Source organism: Cyprinodon tularosa, unplaced genomic scaffold (genome assembly GCF_016077235.1).
Source record: "Cyprinodon tularosa strain WSP-4 unplaced genomic scaffold, ASM1607723v1 ctg7, whole genome shotgun sequence".
NCBI lineage: Eukaryota > Metazoa > Chordata > Actinopteri > Cyprinodontiformes > Cyprinodontidae > Cyprinodon > Cyprinodon tularosa.
The window spans coordinates 902,009-924,298 of record NW_024039451.1 but is presented as its reverse complement, the minus strand read 5'-3'; the positions used below and the strand labels follow the sequence as shown (position 1 = coordinate 924,298).

General features: G+C 37.2%; 1 protein-coding gene across 5 annotated transcripts; it reads left to right on the top strand.

The window, feature by feature from the left end:
• Nucleotides 1-1,659: 1,659 nt before the first annotated feature.
• On the top strand, nucleotides 1,660-21,878 carry LOC119772079 (glutamine synthetase-like). 5 transcript variants are annotated; one of them, XM_038268364.1, is made up of 12 exons: nucleotides 1,660-1,819; nucleotides 1,910-2,060; nucleotides 4,249-4,366; nucleotides 10,489-10,615; nucleotides 10,731-10,745; nucleotides 10,886-11,007; nucleotides 12,686-12,860; nucleotides 14,509-14,670; nucleotides 14,757-14,903; nucleotides 17,546-17,673; nucleotides 17,750-17,949; nucleotides 20,015-21,878. In XM_038268364.1, exons 7-12 carry the CDS (start codon nucleotides 12,692-12,694, stop codon nucleotides 20,322-20,324), a joined length of 1,116 nt encoding a protein of 371 aa, XP_038124292.1. In that variant the 5' UTR covers nucleotides 1,660-1,819; nucleotides 1,910-2,060; nucleotides 4,249-4,366; nucleotides 10,489-10,615; nucleotides 10,731-10,745; nucleotides 10,886-11,007; nucleotides 12,686-12,691; the 3' UTR covers nucleotides 20,325-21,878. The 5 variants fall into 5 exon arrangements, with proteins under 5 accessions (XP_038124292.1, XP_038124291.1, XP_038124288.1 ...); XM_038268363.1 differs by having other exon boundaries at nucleotides 1,899-2,060; nucleotides 10,918-11,007; XM_038268360.1 differs by having other exon boundaries at nucleotides 1,899-2,060.
• Nucleotides 21,879-22,290: the final 412 nt, after the last annotated feature.

Genomic DNA, 22,290 nt, shown 5'->3' with positions numbered 1-22,290 from the left:
TGTTATTAACATTGTGGTAATTTTTTTATTATTAATGTTACTTGGATGGATGGCAGTAGGAGGGAAGCCAGCCAATCGGTGGACCCTGAGGATCAGTAGCAATCATTAAAAATTATTTCAAAAAAATAAAATAGAGAATCAGGGGCAACTCTTAACAAATAATTACATTATTGGTCCATTCAGTCTGACTGAGATTAAGTTAATAAGGAATGAACTGATAACAGTTAATTTTCTCCTATGTACCAAAATGGTGGAAACTATTTTCATCAGCAATCATATGTAAAAGCGTTTCATTTTTAAAACAGTATTTATGTACAATGTGTCAATTTACTTAAGAATTGTTTTCCTCTGATTTTTGTTGGTATAATATTATGGTTGTCTGATGCTATTCCTAACGGTTGGTAGTTGCCATAGCAATCTGTAACTGACAGCTAATCCAAGTTTTCTGTTTCTTGCTTCTGTCCATAACTACTGCATGTTTTAGGATCACACCTGCATTTTCTTTACTATAAGTACTACATTTTAAATAATTATATTAAACAGCAGTCAACCATTGAATTAATTATTTAAAATATAGTACTTATTGGAAAGAAAGTGGGCTGCTCAGTGACGCAGTGGGTAGCGTTGCTGCCTAGCAACAAGAAGGTTCTGGGTTTGATTCCTAGGGTCTTTCTCCATGGAGTTTGCATGTTCTCCCTGAACATGCATGGGTTCTCTCTGGGTACTCCGGCTTCCTTCCACAGTCCAAAAACATGACTGTTTGTTGGCTTCTCTGAAGTCCCCTTAGGTGTTAGTGTGTGCATGAATGGTTGTTTGTCCAGTTTGTTTCTGTGTTGCTAATGGACTGGCGACCTGTCCAGGGTGGACCCGCCTCTCACCCATTGACAGCTTGAGATAGGCACCAGCACCCCTCATGACCCCACTTGGGACTAAGCGTGTTAGAAAATGGATGGATGGAAATAAAATGCAGGTCTGATCCTAATACATGTAGTACTTATGGACAGAAGCAAGAAACAGAAAACTTGGATTAGCTGTCAGTTATGGATTGCTATGGCAACTAGTAGCATCAGACAACCATAATATTATACCAAGAAAAATTTTGTGAAACACAATTCTTAAATAAAGTGACACATTACTGTTTTAAAAATGAAACCCTTTTACATATGATTGCTGATAAAAGTAGTTTCCACCATTTTGGTACATAGGGGAACCTTGCAGTTGTGAACCATTAGTCCTTAGGCTTATTTATTGTATTTCATTTAAGATAAAGGCAGAAACTGCTGGACAGATGTTAAGCACAAACTTCATCCTCTTGTATGTTTAATTTTTGATGCAAATGAAAGATCCTGATTGTTTTTGTTGTGAGGTTGGCATACTGGAGATGAGGCAAGCATTGCAGGGTTGCCCATATACCAAACTTGTTTTCGAGTTTTTGTGTACATTTCTGGGGGGAAACCCCCCCAAAAAACACTCAAGACATTGAATTTTGAAGCCTCTTCTCATTTCTAAACCTGCTATGAGGTTTAAGTCTGCTGATTGATCAACCTTATGATGAAAGGATGACGAAATGATGCCCTTAGCAACGGTCGCGTCTCTACGGCAACATCCTCCGGTGTGCCCCCCTGCGTTGCCGCAGCTGCAGCGCGACCCTCATCTGTTGTTTCTGAGGGATGCAGGAGGGGCAGAGTGGAAAAAAAGACAAATATCATCACTCCACTCCTCCGAGGGAGGGACTTTAGAAGATAGTGCGTTGTCATGGCTGAAAAATGTGCGGCCAGACGTTTGTGAGCTGAGCGCCTGAAGTTGGAGCGCATCCGAGGTAAGTTCACCTCCTCCTGTTTGTCACCGCCATCCTCATCCGATCCTTCACGAACTCCCTGGAATCTGATCGTTTTCAGCACATATGCAGGCGCCGGTTCTTGGTGTTGAATGGATCCCGCTGTGCTCATCTTCCTGCTCTACGTGATGATTGCGCACGACCTGATCTGCGGATTGATGCAATACCGCAGACAGAGCGCCAGACCCAGAAAACCCGCATCTGGACCTTTGCTGCGCTCGAGGTGCGTCTTTTATACATGCCCTGCTTTGGATAAGACTACATTTAAAAAACAAAATATACATTTGATTGATTGATCATAAGCAAAACATCTTTTTGATTAATTGAATGCAAAGGTAAAAACACAAAATATATAACCAGGGGCGGATTTAACAAATTTGGGGCCCTCTGAATTGAGAAGACAACGCATAAAACAGACCCATTATACAGATACAGAAATTTTAATAGAATAGACATCCATTATTTGTTCTAGGTTTTGTCCCTCTTGTCCATTTTCTTGTTGCTTTCCTCTCTGTGTTTTGTACTCAGCTGACTTTTCATGCTGTCTTAAAAGGAATAAAAGATGTTTTTCTTTCTCTAAGCTCATTTAGCTGATTGCTCCTTCCTGTGTTTCCAAAAAGGCAAAAGTAAATAACCCAGTCCTTCTTTTCACTGTAGACAAGCCATGATCTGCTTATCTGTTCTCCATTTTTTATTTGTATGAAATAATAGCTGCGTGAATCATGACAGCAGACAAGATAGAGGAGAGCAGGAGGCGGGGTTACCAATGTACTCGCTCTGGAGAGCAGAGTTCGCTGCTTTTATATGTTGTCGCCAAAGTCTCCAGTAGCAGAAAAAAAATTGCTAGATTTGGAGTTAGATGCTTTTTTTAAATAAAAGTAGCACTAGAGGGGTCTGAAAAGTGGCTAAATATAGCGACAAACAACCTATTCTCATTATGAGTTCATATGAAATCGTACGAAAAGTTATGCACCGTAATTTCGTACGTTTTGGAAGTTGTTTTCGTCGTATATGCGCATCTTGCGCACCAATCAAGAAAATAGAATTTAAAATACAATTAGCCCTAACCCTGACCCTAACCCGAACCCTAAGATATAAAACAGCAAGCAACGTAGTTAGAGACATGAAGAAGTGATTATTACACTGTTTTTCCCAGTTTTACGTCCATCCGCGGATCTGCTTTTTTTGTCTGTCTGCCTGCGCATGCGCACTGATGTGGTTTTTTGAGGAAAAACGTCCAAAACGTACGAAATAGTGTGCATAACTTTTCGTACGATTTCATACGAACTCATAATAAGAATATGTTGCAACAAAAGCTCTTAGTTTGCAACACTGCTCTTCGCAACCATTTGTTTGGACCTTTGGGAGACACACTTAATATTATAAGCGTTCTGATGAATTTTAAGCAAAAGGATTTTTATCAAAAACATAATTAATGTGCACAAAAAAAGGAATGGTTGTGTTGACCATACATGTAAGCAGAGTTTTATGGGGCCCCCAGGACTGTGGGGCCCTAGGCAACCTAGGCCTAGTATTGCCTAATGGTAAATCCACCCCCCTTTACATAATATACATGTTGTTTAAGATTCTCCATAATATGAAATAACTATGGCAACCAGATGCTTTCACAGCATCACCATTGGAAGTGTTATTTGGCATTTGCAGGTTATTCCTATAATAGTACTTCAAGAGTTAACAAATATAACTCTTTTGTTGATTTGGGTCTTGACGCATTTAAAGCGGACTTGATCGGTGTCCAACATGCCTGCTGTGTAAAGCATTTCTGATCATGTCTATCTAATTAAACCAATGGCCAACATTTATGAAAATATTCCTTTTGTTTCTTAACATAAAAAACCCAAGAGAAGTTAACAGAATTATTTTGTGGGCTGGAAACAATGAAAAATTATTTTAGACAGACCTCTACTGGTCATACTGGATAGAGAGTAAACATAAACATTAGTTTTTATTTCACACTACAGATTATGAGTTAGATTCATATCTGATTTGGATTAGGCTATTATAAAACATTAACGTTTTTATGTAAACCTTTCAGTTAGATCTCCTGTCAGGTGTTTTGCAACCTCAAGTGAGTTTTCTTTAAGGATTGCCTTGTATTTAGTTCTGTTCTTTCTCTTGTCAACCCTAACTTTGATCGGGCTTCTAACAAAATGCACAGAGTCCTCTAAGATTATCTTACAGAATGATCAAAGCACTTTGCATCATCTCCTTACTAGACCATCCAGCTCCTAATTAACTGTAAATACTTGTCGGTTCCTTTTCAAATACTGTGTATACTCTCCATGAGTCTACCCTAGAAGAAAACAGACAGCTAAATGTTTGGAGATTTGAAGATATGAGGTCAATGAGTGTTTTAAGATCGTTTGGTTCCCTGTTTGTCTCTTCCACAGCTCCAGGTTGGGTCAGGGATTTTTGAGGACAAACCGTCTGTCAGAAGGTGCTAGCCGAGGAGGGAGGGACCTGAGAAAAACCGGACGAATCGTCAGAAAACTGTAACAAGGACACAAGGTGGATAATCTTTATTTCTAATGAAGGAACTAAGTTTGATTTTCTCTCATTTTATTTCAATAGTTTTTCCTCTTGAGTGAAAAAAAGACCAAGGTGCATTCTGTGCTAAGCAATAATTTGACTCCAAGTTACCCAACCCTTGGTAAGTCACGTAGAGTCAGAAACTCCTTTTTGATTTCTTTCAGGTGGTTTGAGAACAATGAACACATATTTTCCGAGGCTCACACAGTCTTAATAACATCTCCACAAATATTTGTTTTATTGTCTCTCCTTTAGTTTCACTTTCGCTGCATTTTGGAGCCATTAATCAGCTCGTTCTGGCTTGGGTTCCTGCTAGGATTAGAACACCTTGTTTTCTTCTGATCATGTCGTGGCACATATTCAACTTTTTGGTGTTGTTGGGTGAGGTGTTGGCCTAGTGGTTACAGCAGTGCGCTTGTGGTCTGAGAAGGTTGCAAGTAATCGGTTCGATCCCTACAGCCTTCACTCTAGGTTCCTGAGCGAAACACTTAACCCCACACTGCTCCCTGGGTGCTTCACACTGGCAGCCCACTGCTCTCCAAGGGGATGGGTTAAATGCAGAGATACATTTCTTCAGTGTGAGATTAATAACCTTTTATTATTATTAATCCAAAGATAGTCATTAAAATTCAATAACATTAACTTTTTTTAATGTTTATTTGGATTAATGTCCGGCTGCAATTCCCACATGTGCTCAGATTTTAACAATTTGGCAAAAGTTGCCCCAATTAAGCTGTTAAGCTGAGTCAAATTTTAAGAAATTCGTGGAATTAGCATGATACTGCCACCACCCTGCTTGGCTGCTTGTACAGAATTATTAATTTAAGAAATCTAATCTTTTCCCCTATTATCTTTGCCAGTGTGACCAATATATATATATATATATATATATATATATATATATATATATATATATATATATATATATTAAAAAAAACTGTTTTCTCACCCCTCGTGGGGTGGTATGTGTCATCCTCAAGCTCGGGTCCTCTACCAGAGGCCTGGGAGTTTGAGGGTTCTGCGCAGTATCTTAGCTGTTCCTAGGACTGCGCTCTTCTGGACAGAGACCTCTGATGTTTTACCTGGAATCTGCTGTAGCCACTCTCCCAGTTTGGGGGTTACAGCCCCCAGTGCTCCAATTACCACTGGCACCACTGATGCTCTTACTTTCCACATCTTTTCTAGCTCCTCTTTCAGCCCTTGGTATTTCTCAAGCTAGTCGTGTTCTTTCTTCTTGATGTTGCCGTCGCTTGGGATTGCCACATCTATCACTACTGCCTTCTTCTGCTGTTCGTCTATCAACACGATGCCTGGTTGGTTAGCCATCACCTGTTTGTCAGTCTGGATCTTGAAGTCCCATAGGATCTTAGCTCGGTCATTCTCAACTACCTTAGGAGGTGTCTTCCATTTTGACCTTGGGACTTCCAGCCCATACTCATGGCAGATGTTCCTGTACACTATCACAGCTACCTGGTTGTGGCGTTCTATGTATGCACTTTCTGCCTGCATTTTACACCCTGCTGTTATGTGCTGTATTGTTTCAGAGGCATCTTTGCACAGTCTGCACCGGGGGTCCTGCCTGGTGTGGTAGACCTTGGAACTGATGAAATACTACTATATATATATATACAGTGGGGAAATTTTATTGTTACACCAGCTCAATAGTCAAAAAGAAGAAGGTGCAAAAAGAAGGAAAAAGTGCTTGGTGGTATGTACAGTATATACTTACTTAGTATATTTACATTGTTTTAGGGTTAGGATCTAAGTTTTAATTGTTGGTAAAGGGAATGTTAGGTTTCTGAAAGGTTTCACTAGTAGAAAACTCAATGACACCCCAGGAAGTGATTTCTGTTCAGTTGAGACCAACTCAGTTTTCTTGATATTTGTAATTCAAGCCACTGGTGCCCAAATATGTTTCCCAAACGTGCAGCTGTAAATTAGATCATCCTAGACCTTCCAGTTTTTTTTTTATTTATAGTCATTACGCCTTTTAAACGCTCAGTCTGTGCCTCTTTGGAATGCGGGAGCAGAGGTGTGCCGCACCTGAGCGGCATCATCATAAGCTGGTGAAGTTTTCATGTGAATGGTGATGTCATTTGATGACTGGTAGTTAGTGAGGAAGAACCAGACAGACAGGTAAACAACAAAGAGATAAAAAGGGATAAAGAAACATTTTTAACGTGATTCATTTAAAGTGATTGTTTAATCTGATCCGCACCTGAGCGGCATCATCATAAGCTGGTGAAGTTTTCATGTGAATGGTGATGTCATTTGATGACTGGTAGTTAGTGAGGAAGAACCAGACAGACAGGTAAACAACAAAGAGATAAAAAGGGATAAAGAAACATTTTTAACGTGATTCATTTAAAGTGATTGTTTAATCTGATCCATCTCCTAGTAATTAAAAAAAAGTGATATTATTGAATTTGAGAGTTAGACGTGATTTAAATGACTTTACTCAGATATAACACTATTGGGCGGCTGTGATGTAGCTGATAAGTCTGAGCAGATGCAGTAACTGGAATCCAATGAGGTTAAAATTTGAAAATATTTATATTTTTAATTTGACTAGTGTTTTTTTTTACATCTTTATAACACAAAATAAATGTTATTCATCTCTAAGGGTGGAGAGAAAAAGAAGAAAGCATAATGACAGACAGGGTAAGGCCACTGGTTGGTCTACTTAATACCAAGCGAATAATTTGGAATGTTATTTTAACGGAAAACTGCATTACCAAGAGGGGTTATTTATTTACAGTACTAGTAGTAAATATTGCTCGTTTGACCATGTAGCCTAACGGAGAAGACTACAGTATTTGGTGAGAGAGGCAGACATGAGGCGGTGATGGTATCATCTATAGAGGAGACCAGTAATGACATAAGATGGGAATAAACAACTAATATGGTCAAACAAAAAAACACTTGATGACCAAAATGGTTAAAATTTCTGGTGATCAACTTTTGTTTGTGGCCTTTTGGGAAAATTATTGCTGGGAGACAGCAGGTCGGTTACTGCAGAAGAAAATGTGGAATGATGGAGATGAGTTAGAGGAACAGAGAGTGAGTGTAGAGAAACTCGATAATTCAGGTCATATATGTTATTACTGCATGAATACATAACATTTAAAGATGTACACATAAAAAATTCAGAGGGGTGAGGGTGCCTGTAATGTGACTGTATATCCCTTAGAAAGAAGGTACCGGTAGTTGCCTAAGTGTCTAGGTATCTAAATTCATGTGAGGATCTTTTAAAAGCAGCTAATTTCAGAATGCCATTGACCAGAAAACACAATTGCTTCTGCTGTACTAATAATCATGTCTAAAAGACATCAATATATTTAATCCAGATAGTTTAGGAGCACACATGTGAAAGTGACTGGATTTTAAAAAGACTAAAATATCATCAGCAAAAAGCTTTATCTTATATTGGGTATTTGTTATTCCCCGAATGAGTGGATTTGGTTTCATTAGTTTTGCCAGTGGCTCAATACTAAGAACAAATAGACAAGCTAAGAGAGCAGAACGAAATTCAAACAGTGAACATTTACACTCTATAAAACTTCTTAACTTCTTAAAGGAATAGTACACCCAAAACATGATTAGCCTTCATTTTCTACCAACCCTCATGCTGAACAACACTCTGGAGTACTTTTTTGATATCTCAAATGCATCTGGAGATCTGGGAGGCTTCTTGCTGTCTGCTGACATTCAAATAATGGAGGTCTATGGTGACCGAGACAGAAAGGTCCATAAAAGTCCACAAAAAACGTGTCAATATTCCTCCATACTGCTCGTCCAATGTATTCCAAGTGTCCTGAGTGGGTAGCATCCAGAATTTACTCGAAACGAAGTCATTTAGAATGTTTTTAGAGCATAAACAGTAGCGTATAGTATTTCCTGAAAGCGCGCACATGCGCGATCACGACGCTACGGAAGCCGGCAGACCAAACCAGCGCATTCAGCTCGGCAAAGAACTCATGCTCTTCCTCAACACTGAAGTCCTCAGACATTTTTCTTTCGTTATTTCTTTCTTTGCACAGGTAAACAGCACATTTCTTCTTCTACGCTTGCATTATCGGCAGAGCAGACGCTGAATGCACACTTTCATCTGGTTTGGTCTGCCGGCTTCCGTAGCGTCGTGATCGCGCATGTGCGCGCTTTCAGGAAATCCTATACACTACTGTTTATGCTCTAAAAACATTCTAAATGACTTCGTTTCGAGTAAATTCTGGATGCTACCCACTCAGGACACTTGGAATACATTGGACGACCAGTATGGAGGAATATTAACACGTTTTTTGTGGACTTTTATGGACCTTTCTGTCTCGGTCACCATAGACCTCCATTATTTGAATGTCAGCAGACAGCAAGAAGCCTCCCAGATCTCCAGATGCATTTGAGATATCAAAAAAGTACTCCAGTGTGTTGTTCAGCATGGGGGTGAGTAGAAAATGAAGGCTAATCATGTTTTGGGTGTACTATTCCTTTAAGGCTTTATAACCACCACTGTTCCCAACAACCTAAACAAGTTGTTACATTCATGCTGATTTTGCACAGTTTCTGTCTCAGTCAATTAAATAACATGCTGCTGTCTTTTTGCACATCTCTGATGTTGCTGCTATTTTCAAATATCCATTACTGTAAAACTATCTATAGCTGTATATTGGTTATTTACTCTCCAGGTGAACAATTTTGTATTGTTAAAGTATTTTACAGTACAGTATTTTATGGTCTATCTTTTAACTCTTCATTATTATGTTATTCTTTTACATTTTTCAAATGTCCACATTTGTGTGACAATTTTTTTCTATTATCTTTTTGCTGCTGTAAACACCAGAATTTCCCCATTGTGGGACAAGTAAGGGATTTTCTATTCTATTCTATTTGTTTGTATTCTATTACAATAATAAAACCTTTCCATTAAACATGCGTTTGGGTGTCCTGCTCCAGTAAACACATCCCACTGGTAGAAAGCATCGGGGTCTGTGCTGAATGGTGACAAGGTGTTTGTTTTCATTGTAGATTTAAGGCTCTTTTAACATTATCTCAGTCCCATTAAGACTTAACCAGATCTCTTCTAAACTTCTGAATTCTTTTTTAAAGTATTGATGTCAGAACTTCATATCTACACACTCAAGACTTATTGACTGTTAGTATTAACATGTTGAAAGAGATATCTGTAGTAGTGTCCCTGTGAGTCTGTAGAGGACAGGTTACAGCAAGCTGTGATTATCTGCCAGAGCACAGAGCAAAGGTGACGTTTCTATTGGCTTTTTATGCCTTGGTGCATTTTTCTCATCTTAAGAGAGCAGTTCACAGAAAAACAGAGAAGTTCATGCCATTTCATTTCGTCTTAAAAATGTGTGCTGTTGAAAAACAAAAATACATTTCAAAAGGTTATATTTCTGGGGGTTTTTTATCTCTATGGGGTTTTAATTATAAATATAATATTCATGAACCCAATTAAAATCTGGTTCAGTGTTATTTTGAGCTTGATTGTCATTCAATGCAGTTTATTTCTATAGCGCAAATTCACAACACATGTCATCTCAAGGCACTTTGCAGTTCACCAGATCATACAGTCAAATTGATTCAAAGTTTTCTATGTAAGGAAAACCAGTTGATTACATTATTCTGGTTTTGAAAGTTGCACCTTGATCTAAAAACAGGTTTCTGCCAAACAGGAACCCTTTCCTAGGAAGAGTTTGTAGGATAGTTTTAATTGTGTATCGCGCTGTCGCAGAACCTGTTTAAAAGCCTGCTTTGTAGTTTACATACTTTTATGAACCTGCACATTCTCACTTAGAAGATAACACAAGGGTAATAGATTTAAACAGGTAAATGTACTTATTAGTGCCAGGATGTATGATTTTTCAGAATATCCATGATAGATTTATTCTATCGTTGATATACTTTGTTGTAAAACTATCCCAATTTTTAAATGATTGGTTCAGATAAACTATTAAAAGCCCTAAAGGAAATGCATCTTATTTCAGCTGTCCTTATTCTTGTTGTTCATCCCTTCAGTGTTGAATCTCACTTAGATTTTTTTTCCTTTTTCTGAGTTGTTAAATTTCTGCCCGACTCGTTTCTCTTCACAGTTAATCTGACGGAAACTGAACATACAGAACAAGCAGCTTCTGGACTCTAATTGTGTTCAGTGAGCTGCGAGACTCTCAGCTCAGCAAACAGTCACTCAGTATCAGCAAAAGGTCTCATCCAGCACAGGTGGGTGCTCATCTCCATCTCTTTTGGGATTCTGTTGTTTCTCACCTGTTTATTTAGGCTAATGTGACTGATATCGCTTCGATATATTTCCTGTTGTTGCTGCTTTGGATCGTAGTAGTCAGAATTGCAGGTAATTTTGTTATCTTCTGTTTAGGAGATCAGATTAATTAGTTTTAGCTTCAGAAAACTTTGTTTTCCTCTTTTTGTATGAAGGCAATAACCATATGTGTGTAGTGACAACAAATGAAATGCCAATAACTCCTCCTACAGCGACTGGGAACCTTTGAAATGTCACATTGCAGGACGTTTAAATACCACAAACAGGTTCAGGTTCATCACTTTCTGGGCTGACAGCCACAGTCGAAACTACTCGTCAAGCCACCTGTTGTAAAGTAAGTGAAAATACTTATGATGATTGTAACATAGAAACAAAATTCCTGCTAAAAAGCATTATTAGTATTGGTTTAATCATTTCTACTCATGAGTTTAAACCTTTTATTAACAGATAAATTGAGTTTTTGGGGCAGTTTTGTTATATATGTGTAGCATGTATCTCAAAGATAAATAGTTAGAAGAAAAGAGGAATTTAAGTAGAAAAATAAGTTTTAATATAATCTATAAACATAATGAAACAGATAGATATAAGTGGTTTAAATCTATATCTTTGGAAGAATTGCTCCCTTGAATGTAATGTAGCTATTGTGAATGATCACGTACGCTGATGACACACTAATGTCTAGTAACGAAGGTCCAGCCATGTGGTCACTGGCTTGCTTTCACAAAGTTGCTTTTTTAATCATGCTGACTTTAATCATTTGTTTTAAACTCAGAGAAAGGAAAACCTGTTGACTTTTTATTTTAAAAACTAAAGTTAATCCCAACTTTATTCAACTCAAAGAAATTATACTTTTAAAGGGATCTTTTCATTTGTTTTATTTGATTGACGTTTCCTGACTTGAACCCAACAAAGTAACAAGGAAGCCTTTAGATCTCAAAAGCTGATGACAATTGGTTAAAATATACCAGTGGAGCAACTGCTCAGCAATTATATGAAGCTTTTAATTAGTAATCAGTTAAATCAGTTAAAGGTTAAGACTTTTTAAATGGCTGTTTCCAAAAAACCTAACAATTTTCCATCATTGTTCAAATATGAAGAGAGAAACTTTTCTTTCTTTAATCTCATCCAATATGTTTCTGTGTCCTTTTTCAAATCAGACACAAACTTTTTGGTCCAAACTTAACTTAGTTGCCTGATCTATGTATAATCTGGGGATTAGTTAGGTTAATCTACTGTCAGATTAAATATGATTCTCAGTAGAACCACTGGAGCTTACTTATTTATCATTCTCTCTCTAATATGTCTCATATTCGGATGTTAAAAAAAACTCTTTTTAACTTGAAAATATTTCCTGCTAATTTTTTAGACCAAAAGAAAATCTTTATTCTGCTATAAATATTTGTACTTTTCACTTAATTTATTTGCACCCCTTTTTTGTAAAACTATTCATTTTAGTTTGGAGATTCATGCTAAAAAATATATGCCTAAAAAGTTCTCTTAGAACCTCTAAATAAAATCCAGCTTCATAATTTGCCATAAAAAGAAGCTTAACTGCATCTAAAGATGGGTGAATATAAATACACATTATGTTTTCAGGTTAAATTTTTTGAAACAGATACAATTTTCTTTTTTTTATACATGTATTTAGTTGTAATGAGAAACTAAAAGTGGAAAACTGACTTTAAATTGGCTGCACTGTGTTACAAAGTTACAAAGATGGAGCAGTTACTCTGTGAATTTCCACAAAAAAATTATTAAATCACACAGTAAACTTTTTATGTCTTTATTTATTGTTATTTAATTCATTTTATGTCTTTATAGCTCTGTGTTTGATAATAATGGATATTTTCATAAAAAACTGCCAAAATATCTTTGGTTTAAAATGAGAAAATTAGAGCAGCGTGATCAGACTAATGAAGCTCAATATACAAGAAAGAAGCTGAATACAGCTGGTGTAAAAAGGAAGGTGATATTAATATAATAATGTCCTGATGAAACCATCCTGATTGCAGGACACCATGGCATCGGTATCCAGCAGCTCTCGTCTCAACAAGGCGATCCGGCAGCAGTACATGAAACTGCCTCAGGGGGAGAAATGCCAGGTTACATACATCTGGGTGGATGGCACCGGAGAGGGGCTCCGCAACAAGACAAGGACCCTGGACTCGGAACCAAAAAGCATTGAAGGTACGGAAAACACACACATAAAGTCCTCTTTTTACAATTGTACTTAAAAAGCCTATTATTCAGGTCAATTAAATGAAAGGAAGCTTATTAGCATTCAATAAAGAACAGATCTTCTTTTTTTATGTGATTCTATAACCTATTTAGCATAACTACATAAGCTTAATAAAGTATGATACATGTAACTATCATAAGAGAAAAATTGAGATATGTATAGATATACACTGGAAAAAATGGAAATCAAGGTAAGTCTTTTTTTCTTAAAATAAGTGCATTTTTTCTTCTATTGAGGAGGTAAAAGAGATATTTTGCCAATGGAACGAGACAACTTCCACTTAAAAATAAGAAAACACAATTGCATTGTCTTACTTCAACTGCATATTATCTAATTATCTTATTTTCAGAGTAAAAATACTTATTCCATTGGCAAACTATCTCATTTACCTACTCAAATTAAGGGTAAATACACTTCATTTAGGAAATTTTAACTTATTTCTAGATCGTTTTACAGTGTAGATATCTATATATAGATATATCTATATGCATGTATGTTTGTGATGGTATTGCTAAAGAATTGTTCAAATGTCTTTCTGTATCATTAAAGCACAGTCATCTATATAACTTAATAAAACTGATATAACATTATTCATAAGTGAACATCTTAATCAATTACAAACATTTGCTATTGTGAGTTTTTTTGTAAAATGTACTTTATTATTTTTCATTGTTTCAAATTGAATTAATAATAGTTGTTATAAATTAAGATCCTGTATAAACATTTTTATATATTTCAATAAAAAAAAATAGCGTCGCCTAAACAGGGGTGGATTTAGGAAATTTGGAGCCCTAGGCAAAGACAGGTGGGGGGCCCTCTGAATTGAGAAGACAACACATAAAACAGACCCATTATACAGACACAGAAATTTTTATAGAATAGACATACATTATTTTGGTTTGGTGGGTGGGGGGCTGACACTTAACACACTTAATATTGTGCATAAGCATTCTGATGGCATTTTAGCGAAATTATTTTTATCGAGAACATAATTAATGTGCACAAATAAGGAATAATTGTATTAACTATACATTTAAACAGAGTTGTATGGGGCCCCCAGAAACTTGTGGCCCTAGGCAACTGCCTAGTATTGCGTAATGGTAAATGCCCCCCCCGAGCCTAAAACATATATTGATCTTATTTCAGGACCATAAAAACAGACAGCTCTCATGTTATCAAATGAAACGAGTGAATATTTACAGCTGTAATTTAGAAATATGCTTGATGGAAACTTAGAGGTCTAATTTAATCAGTAATAGACATGACCTGATCTGTTTGCATGGTGAATGTTAAGTAGTTCATACATGTGGATTAGCAGACACACCTGACACTTTTCATACAGTAGCTCACATTTTGTTAAAAAATCACACCCACATGTTGTTCAGACGCCAAACTAAAGCAGGTTATTATTTCCTTGACAGTAAATAGGTGAGTGTTTTTCTCTGTGACGTTCCCTCTCTAATCTTATGCACTGATCTGAAAGTGTGCACCATTTATTTTTTATGCTGACATCATCTGCCTAAACGTCTCATGTTAAGAATGCTACGATTCAGGTTCTGCTTTGACCTGACAGCCCTTTCTTTTGTATATCATCAGATATTCCTGAGTGGAACTTCGATGGATCGAGCACCTACCAGGCTGAAGGCTCCAACAGTGACATGTACCTCATTCCAGTCTGCATGTTCAGGGATCCTTTCACCCTGGACCCCAACAAACTCGTCCTCTGTGAGGTCCTTAAATATAACCGCCTACCTGCTGGTACGTTTGTCTCATTTCACTTTGTTTTCCCCTCTGCTGTAATCAGGAGAAACAATCTGTGGTTCATTTTCTTCCTGCTCTTCCAGAAACCAACCACAGGCACACCTGCAACAAAGTGATGGAGCAGATTAAGGAGGATTGCATGTGGTTCGGCATGGAGCAGGAGTACACACTCCTGGGAATAGATGGGCATCCATTTAGCTGGCCTCCGAATGGATTCCCCGGGCCTCAAGGTGAATTTTCCAGTTACCCTGGAAATAATACGCATCTGTCAGATAAAATGTGTCTCTTTTAACTGTAAAATAAAGTTAATTCTAGTTCAGTTTTCAATACCTCTTAATTACCAATTACCAATCTATGATTTTTGGGAAATATTAAACAGTTTGAGGCCAAAAAGTTTTCAGTTTAGAAATATTACACCACATCTTCAAATATGTGTTTCTGTCATGTTGATGTTTTTAGAAAAAGCATTTTGATCTTTTTTATTAACATCTGCTCTTTAGCGACTGACGACTTTAGCCATAGACAGGCTCTGGAGCCACAGGTTGCAGAGCCCTGTAATATATCATGTAAAGGACAGGATTGGGAAACATCAGGTTTATGGATAAAAGAAAAAAAAATCTAAAAAGAAAGTGGCTCCCCTTTGATCTGATAACCTAAATAAAATACTTTATGAGACTTTCACCTTAAAACGAGACCTTTAGTCAGACAAGGAACGTGGTAACTTTAGAAGCTCTGCAGAGATTCAGAGCTCAGGTGGGAGAATTACTGAAGATTGTAGGTTTTACAAGTGGTGTAGTTTGTACGACTTTCTTCTTGCAGCAAGAAGGTTTCTGCTTGCATCTGATTTCCCACGAAAGGTCTATCTGCACAGTTTCCATGCTCTCCCTGTGCATGGATTGGTAGTCTTTCTTCCCGATGTAGTCTAAAAACATGACTGTTAGGTAAATTGTTGTCTTTAAATTGCCCTCTAGGTTTTAGTATGTATGCTTGGCTGTGTTTCTCTGCATTCCCCTGTGACAGACTGGCATACCGGTTTATTTTGTACCCTGTCTTTTCCCTGTAGACTGTTAGTGATAAACACCATCCTAGTGTAACCTGGGCAGAAGAAGGATGGAGTGAAATGTAAAAGGCCTCAGCTGAAGGAAAGCCATAAATGTCCATTTTGCAACTGGCGATCTAGCGGAGAAGGCATGTGGATTTAGGCGTTCTGCACAGAACAGACCAAATTTGAACTCTCTTACGAACAAAATGTGATATATGGTTGAAGCCTACCTAAAACTGCATAAATTACCCACTGTTTGGTCAAATAGAGTGATGGCAGCGTCATGCTGTGGGGATGGTTTTCTTCAACATGCACAGGGAGGTTGCTTTTACAGGAAGATTGAAAGAGGATTAGAGCCTCTAAAAGACTGAGGAAGAGAGATAATTCTAGATTTTATTTAGGAGCAGTGGAGTAACAGCAGTTGGATAGAAATACATGACAAACCTCTCATGTGTTTGTTGTGATCACCGATATTTTTCAGACCCATTCAAATACGAAAGTTTGTGGTTGTAAATAGAGAAAAACATGGAAAGGTTCAAGAAGCATAAATATCTTTGCAATGCAGATGTGTCACAATTTGGTTTTAAGGATTTTGTTAGGACCCAAAAGCAGAAGCTGAGAGGCAGGGGTGAGATCTTGGAAGGTTTAATGAAAAATCAGGCAGCAAAAACAGGAATCCAAAAATCCAACTTAAAAATGTAAATCAAAAGAGAAATGAAAAAACAACAACATAAGAATTGAACACTAACCAGGACCATGGAGACATCAGAGGAAAAAGTCATGAGGAGCCAGGGTAGGATGAAATAAGACGAGGAACCAGCAAAGAGGGACTGCAGAGGGAGTGTATTTATGGCTGACTGAACAACAGCAGTAAGAGAATATCTTCTGGAATCACTGTAAATGAGAAACCAGCAAATGTTGAGTCATAAAACACAATCAATGCACAACAAATAAAACCCCAATCCTAAAAGCTCTTATGTTGACACTTTTCTGATTAGTAGGAGCAAACTGCAACAGGAGGAGATTCAATCTGACACCAAAACCTGCTTCATCCATCAAGTTTTTGCACACAAACAAGGAATTCCCTTTGCTCTGAATTGATTTTTTATATACACATCAGAATAAAATCAAAATAAAAGTTAGTTTTGATAATAATTTAACTCAAAACGGCATAAATACTTTGATCAGAGTGTTGTTTGTTTTTAAAACAATTATCATCAGTTATAAACTCTTAAAATCTTTCTGAGATAAAACCATCAAATCAAATACACTATAACATCCCATAGCAGATATTATGTAGTGAACCATAATGTTTTATCAACTCTAAAGAGTTAAAAAAAACATTTTCAAATAATTTGCATGAACTCAAAAAAGAAAATTAAGCTTATTTTTGTTGAGTTGATTAACATATTCCTTTATCATATCGATGCCTCCCTTCAATTAGACTTATACTGGCTGAGGACAAGTTTATCTCTTCCTAAATAGTGGCACAGGCACAACACTTGGGAATTCATTAATGGGTTAAGAGTTTAATCCATGCACCACTTAGACCCACTGTGTGTTGTGTCCTTAAACTGCAATCATCAAAGCCAGTAAACAACAGTGACTCACCAGCAGATATCACTGTTTGGCTTTAGCAGAGAGGATTTTGGCGGTTTTGCATCTCCACAAAAGTATTTTCCTTGCAAATGAGGCAACATTTAAAGGGAAACAAACAGGCTTACCGATGAGATGGAACCAATTGTTACAACAAGAAAAATAAATCAAGTTTTCTCCCTTTTAGAGCCAATGATGCTTTCTAAACTTTAGCTTTTTTCCTTCCACTTTAAGGCCCATATTACTGTGGAGTGGGAGCAAACCATGCATATGGACGGGACATTGTGGAGTGTCACTACAAAGCCTGCCTCTACGCGGGGGTTAATATCTATGGTACCAACGCTGAAGTTATGCCCTCCCAGGTAATCCTCAGCTATGAAAGCAATTAAACGGAACCATTGAGCTTCTCCTCTGATAACAGCCTCTTCCTTTCTTCAGTGGGAGTTCCAGGTAGGCCCCTGCGAAGGCATTGAGATGGGAGACCATCTGTGGATGGCTCGTTTCCTTCTGCATCGTGTGTGTGAAGATTTCGGGGTGGTTGCAACGCTGGACCCCAAACCGATAAAAGGCAACTGGAATGGTGCCGGCTGCCACACAAACATCAGCACCAAGCAGATGAGGGAAGATGAAGGACTGAAGTGAGTAAATATTTATGAATATTTCTTATGATTCTTCAACATCTGTCATGATTAAATTAAATATCTAATTCTGAGGCTTTCAAAGACATAACATAGTAAATATTTTTGTTTTTGCACTGGAAAAAATCAAAATCTAGACGAGTTATTTTTTTCTTAAAATAAGTGCATTTGATTAAGGCAGTAAAAGAGACATCTTGCCAATGGAACAAGGCAATTTACACTTAGAATAAGAAAACAGAATAGCATTGTTTAATTTCAAGTGCATATTATCTAATTATCTTAATTATCAGAGTAAAACTACTAATTCCGTTGGCAAACTATCTCATTTACCTACTCAAATTAAGGGGAAATGCACTTAATTTAGGAATTTTTTACTTATTTCTAGATCGTTTTTCTAGTATGACCAATAAAACCGGCAGGAGTATTAAGACAATATCCAGAGAGCTATATGATGCCTTCAGGGAACAGATTTGACCAAAGAAGTCCCTTAATTATTAAAAACAAAGAAATTGATTTGTACATTAGAGTAATAAAGTGGAGAACATTCAAAACAAGAGCCAATTTGCCTGGATCTGGTTGTCCAAGCGAATTTACCTTGAGAGCAGATTGCAAGATACTACAAGATACTACCAAAAACCTTTAGATGTATTTAAGAGATCAGCAACAGACTATCTCTTGTAATAACAATGCAAATGCGGTGGTTTACCTTTCCTGGGAGGTGTTCCTTGCTCTCTAAGAATATATAAAGGCCAAAGTAGTTTGGAGGAGAAAAAATAAAAAAGACAAGATCTTCTGAATATGGTTCAGACATATGTGTCTTAAATCAGATTACTTGGATTACAGAGCAAAGGACAAATTGTCATTAATTAAATACAGCATACCGAAAAGACTGTGAAGCCTGGGGGCAGAAGGGTCATGGTTCTAGGATAGTTTGCTACAGAAGGACCTTTTTAGCTCATCACCATGGAAACCACCATGGATTCCACTGGGCTTTAGAGAGTACATGAGGAAAATTTAAGACCATCTGGTTCTACTTTGCTTTTTAAAGTCCAGCCAAAGGTTCTTAGTAATCCTGGGCAAGGATGAAAATTCAAAGAGAAATCACATTGACTAAGAAACAATTGAACAATTGATTTAGAAGTGTATTTATAATTTTAAGGAAAGTATAAACTGAGGACTGTACTTTAACTGAGCCACCTTGTAACACCTTGATCCTTTCATTCTTATAACAATCTGCTTTACACCTAAAAAAAAAAAAAATACTGCTTGATGACAGGATGTGGCTGGTGTTTGACTCTAGAAACTGTTGGTATATTTTTGGTTGTTTCAATAATTGCAGGTTGTGCATTTCCTGTGGCTCTGAGACAGGCACAAACACCCGTACTTGGCCAATGAAGCTATATTAGGGGTTCTGCTGATATGTTGTGTTTGATTTCCTCCAAATATGCTTAATAGTTTAAAAGCACATATTTCTCCAGCTTTGCTTTTTTTTTTAACAATGAAAATAACATATCTGAAAATAGTTTAAAATAATTTAGAGCCTGATAAAAAAAAATAGATAATTCAAAATATTTTGTGTAAAACCCTCAAACTGTTTGTGTGTATGGTTTTGGCAAAAGCTTCAATCCAAAGCGATTTCCAAACAAAAAGAATACCATTAGTAATAAAGATAACAAAAAGCTACTCAGAGGGAAGACTACTTTGGTTTGGTCAGAGGTGAAGGTGTAGAAATGGAGCACAGGTGGAAGGGAAGAGCAGAACGACGAAGATGTTTCTGGAATCTCTTTAGCATGGTGCAGGCAATCCCTTGATGACCAGAGTGAGTGAGCCGTGACATAAGCCTTCATGAGAGCATTTAAGTAGATGGGAGTCCAATTAACCAATGCGTAGGTTAACATCAGTTATTTGAATGTGATGTGGGCGGCTGATGGTAGCCAGGGGAGCTAAACGAACAGAGGGGACATGTGCTTTTGAAGACTGATAGAAGATCATCTACTTCTATGTTCTTCATCTTAAATTCTGACATTTAAATAATGAGTCAAACATTTTTTCTCTCTTCTGACAGGTACATCGAGCAGGCCATAGAAAGGCTTAGCAAAAAGCACAGAGAGCACCTCCAGGTGTACGACCCACACGGAGGCAATGACAACATGAGGCGCCTCACGGGTCTGAATGAAACCTCAAGCATCGAGGACTTCTCTGCTGGCGTCGCCAACCGAGGAGCCAGCATCCGCATCCCCCGACAGGTGGGCCAGGACCGGAAGGGCTACTTCGAGGACCGCCGCCCTGCAGCAAACTGTGACCCCTACGCAGTGACAATGGCTCTCGCCCAAACCTGCCTCCTTGATCCAATGGAGGAAAAGGAGAGCAAGTAGAAAGAATTAAATAAATGCACAGGCATATCCCCCAGCAGATTCTATAAGGAGATTGTTTTTACACAAGATAACTACTACTATGAAACAAGTACCAGATACAAAGCCTTGCACTTGTCTTTCCTTTTGATCTTTTTCACATTTTCTCCTCCTACAGCAACACATTTCCTGGTTTTATGGGACAGATTTATGCAAATTGGTGCAAAATGTTAGTTGAAAGAAATCATTACACTATTTAAATAATATAAGATAAAAAAATCTCTGTACAAGTGGGACATGCATTTGTGTTTAGACCCCAAATAGTTGGTAAATAGATAGTAAAGCAACATTTTTCTGCTAATCTAGCAAAGTTACTTTATTCTATTCATTTGCAAAATGTCACCTAATTAATTTGTGGGAAACAACAAATTAGAGAACTTTTCAGATTGACTTTGAAAATGTATCTCATGCCACACATTTCGCCCACTAATAGTTTTCTTGTTGACAGATTCTCCTATCTGAGTCTAGGATCTATGCAGCTGCTAGGAGCTCTGCTGTGCTCTCCATCAAACCTCTGAGATCTCTGAGAAAGAAAAGCTCCATCACACACACAGAGATGACATTTTTAAAGCAGAATTTAGGAAAATGGGCAAAACACAAATGCAGGTCAAACTTTACAGATATTTATTTGCCAAGAACTGATTATTTCTTCACTTCATTTGGGTCCTGCTTGGTGTTGATCTATCATATAAAAGCTCAGTTAAGTTCAAGTCCTTGGTTGTAATTTGAGAAAATCTTGAAATGATTAACAAACAGATGGAACCAAACCAAAAACAGAAAAAAGTAATGAGGCACAAACACAATACAAACACAGGCAGATTTAGTCCAAGCAGTGATCATTTCCTCACAGCAAAAGAAAGGATAGAACCTTAATTTAAATGTACCGCTGTCAAAACTTAATGGTGACACAAAAGGCACAAAAACACAATTCAGTTAAACAAAGGTAGAAAAATGATCAAAGAGTTGTGAGTTTTTCTACAGACCAGTAACAGAAAAGGGCATCCGGGAGACATGAATGCATGCAAATAACTAAAGGAGATGCAAAACAAGTTCAAATAGAGTGTATCAAAACTCACACACATCGAGCAACAAACCGTCTTACATAATTTATTAGTAAAACAGAGACACAACTACACTAAAAGTGGTAGAAAAGTAAAATCCAACAAAACCAGCTTCAATCATCATTCGTTTAAGGTGTCCTCAGTTCAATGTGTTTTCAACGTGTTTTTCATTCTGCTGTCTCACAATCTGTCCATGCCTATAAGCTGCCGTGTTTGTTAAAATTCTGTAGCATCACTACAACATGATCAGATCCGTCTGATAGTTTACTGTGGATCACTGAACTGGCAGCATCGGTGGTGTGTTTATCCTTGTGCTCAGACATTAACTATTTGGAAAAAGCTTGAATTAGATGTTTTTTATTGTTGTTTGTTCTTGTATTTGTATAAAATGAGAAGTGCTTTTGCTGTATGTTAAACAGTTTCACTGTTAAAAGTAAATTAAAGATATGGATTGATATTTTGTTGAATATCAATAACTTCGAAGGTAAAACTTGAAATGTACACAACGAAGAATCCAAATGGCTGGATGAAAGTGGTGCTGAGTCAAGACTCTTTCGTGTTAGTGGTACCTCCATGAATAAAACTAGAGATACACTGGAAAAAGTATCTAGAAATAGGTACAAATTTCTTAAATTAAGTTTATTTACCCTTGATTTGAGTAGGTAAATGAGATAGTTTGCCAATGGAATCAGTATTTTTACTCTTAAAATAAGATAATTAGATAATATTCACTTGAAATAAGACAATGCAATTGTGTTTTCTTATTTTAAATCTAAATTGTCTTGTTCCATTGGCAAGATGTCTCTTTTATCTCCTCAATTCAAGAACAAATGCACTAATTTTAAGAAAAAATGACTTATCTAGATTTT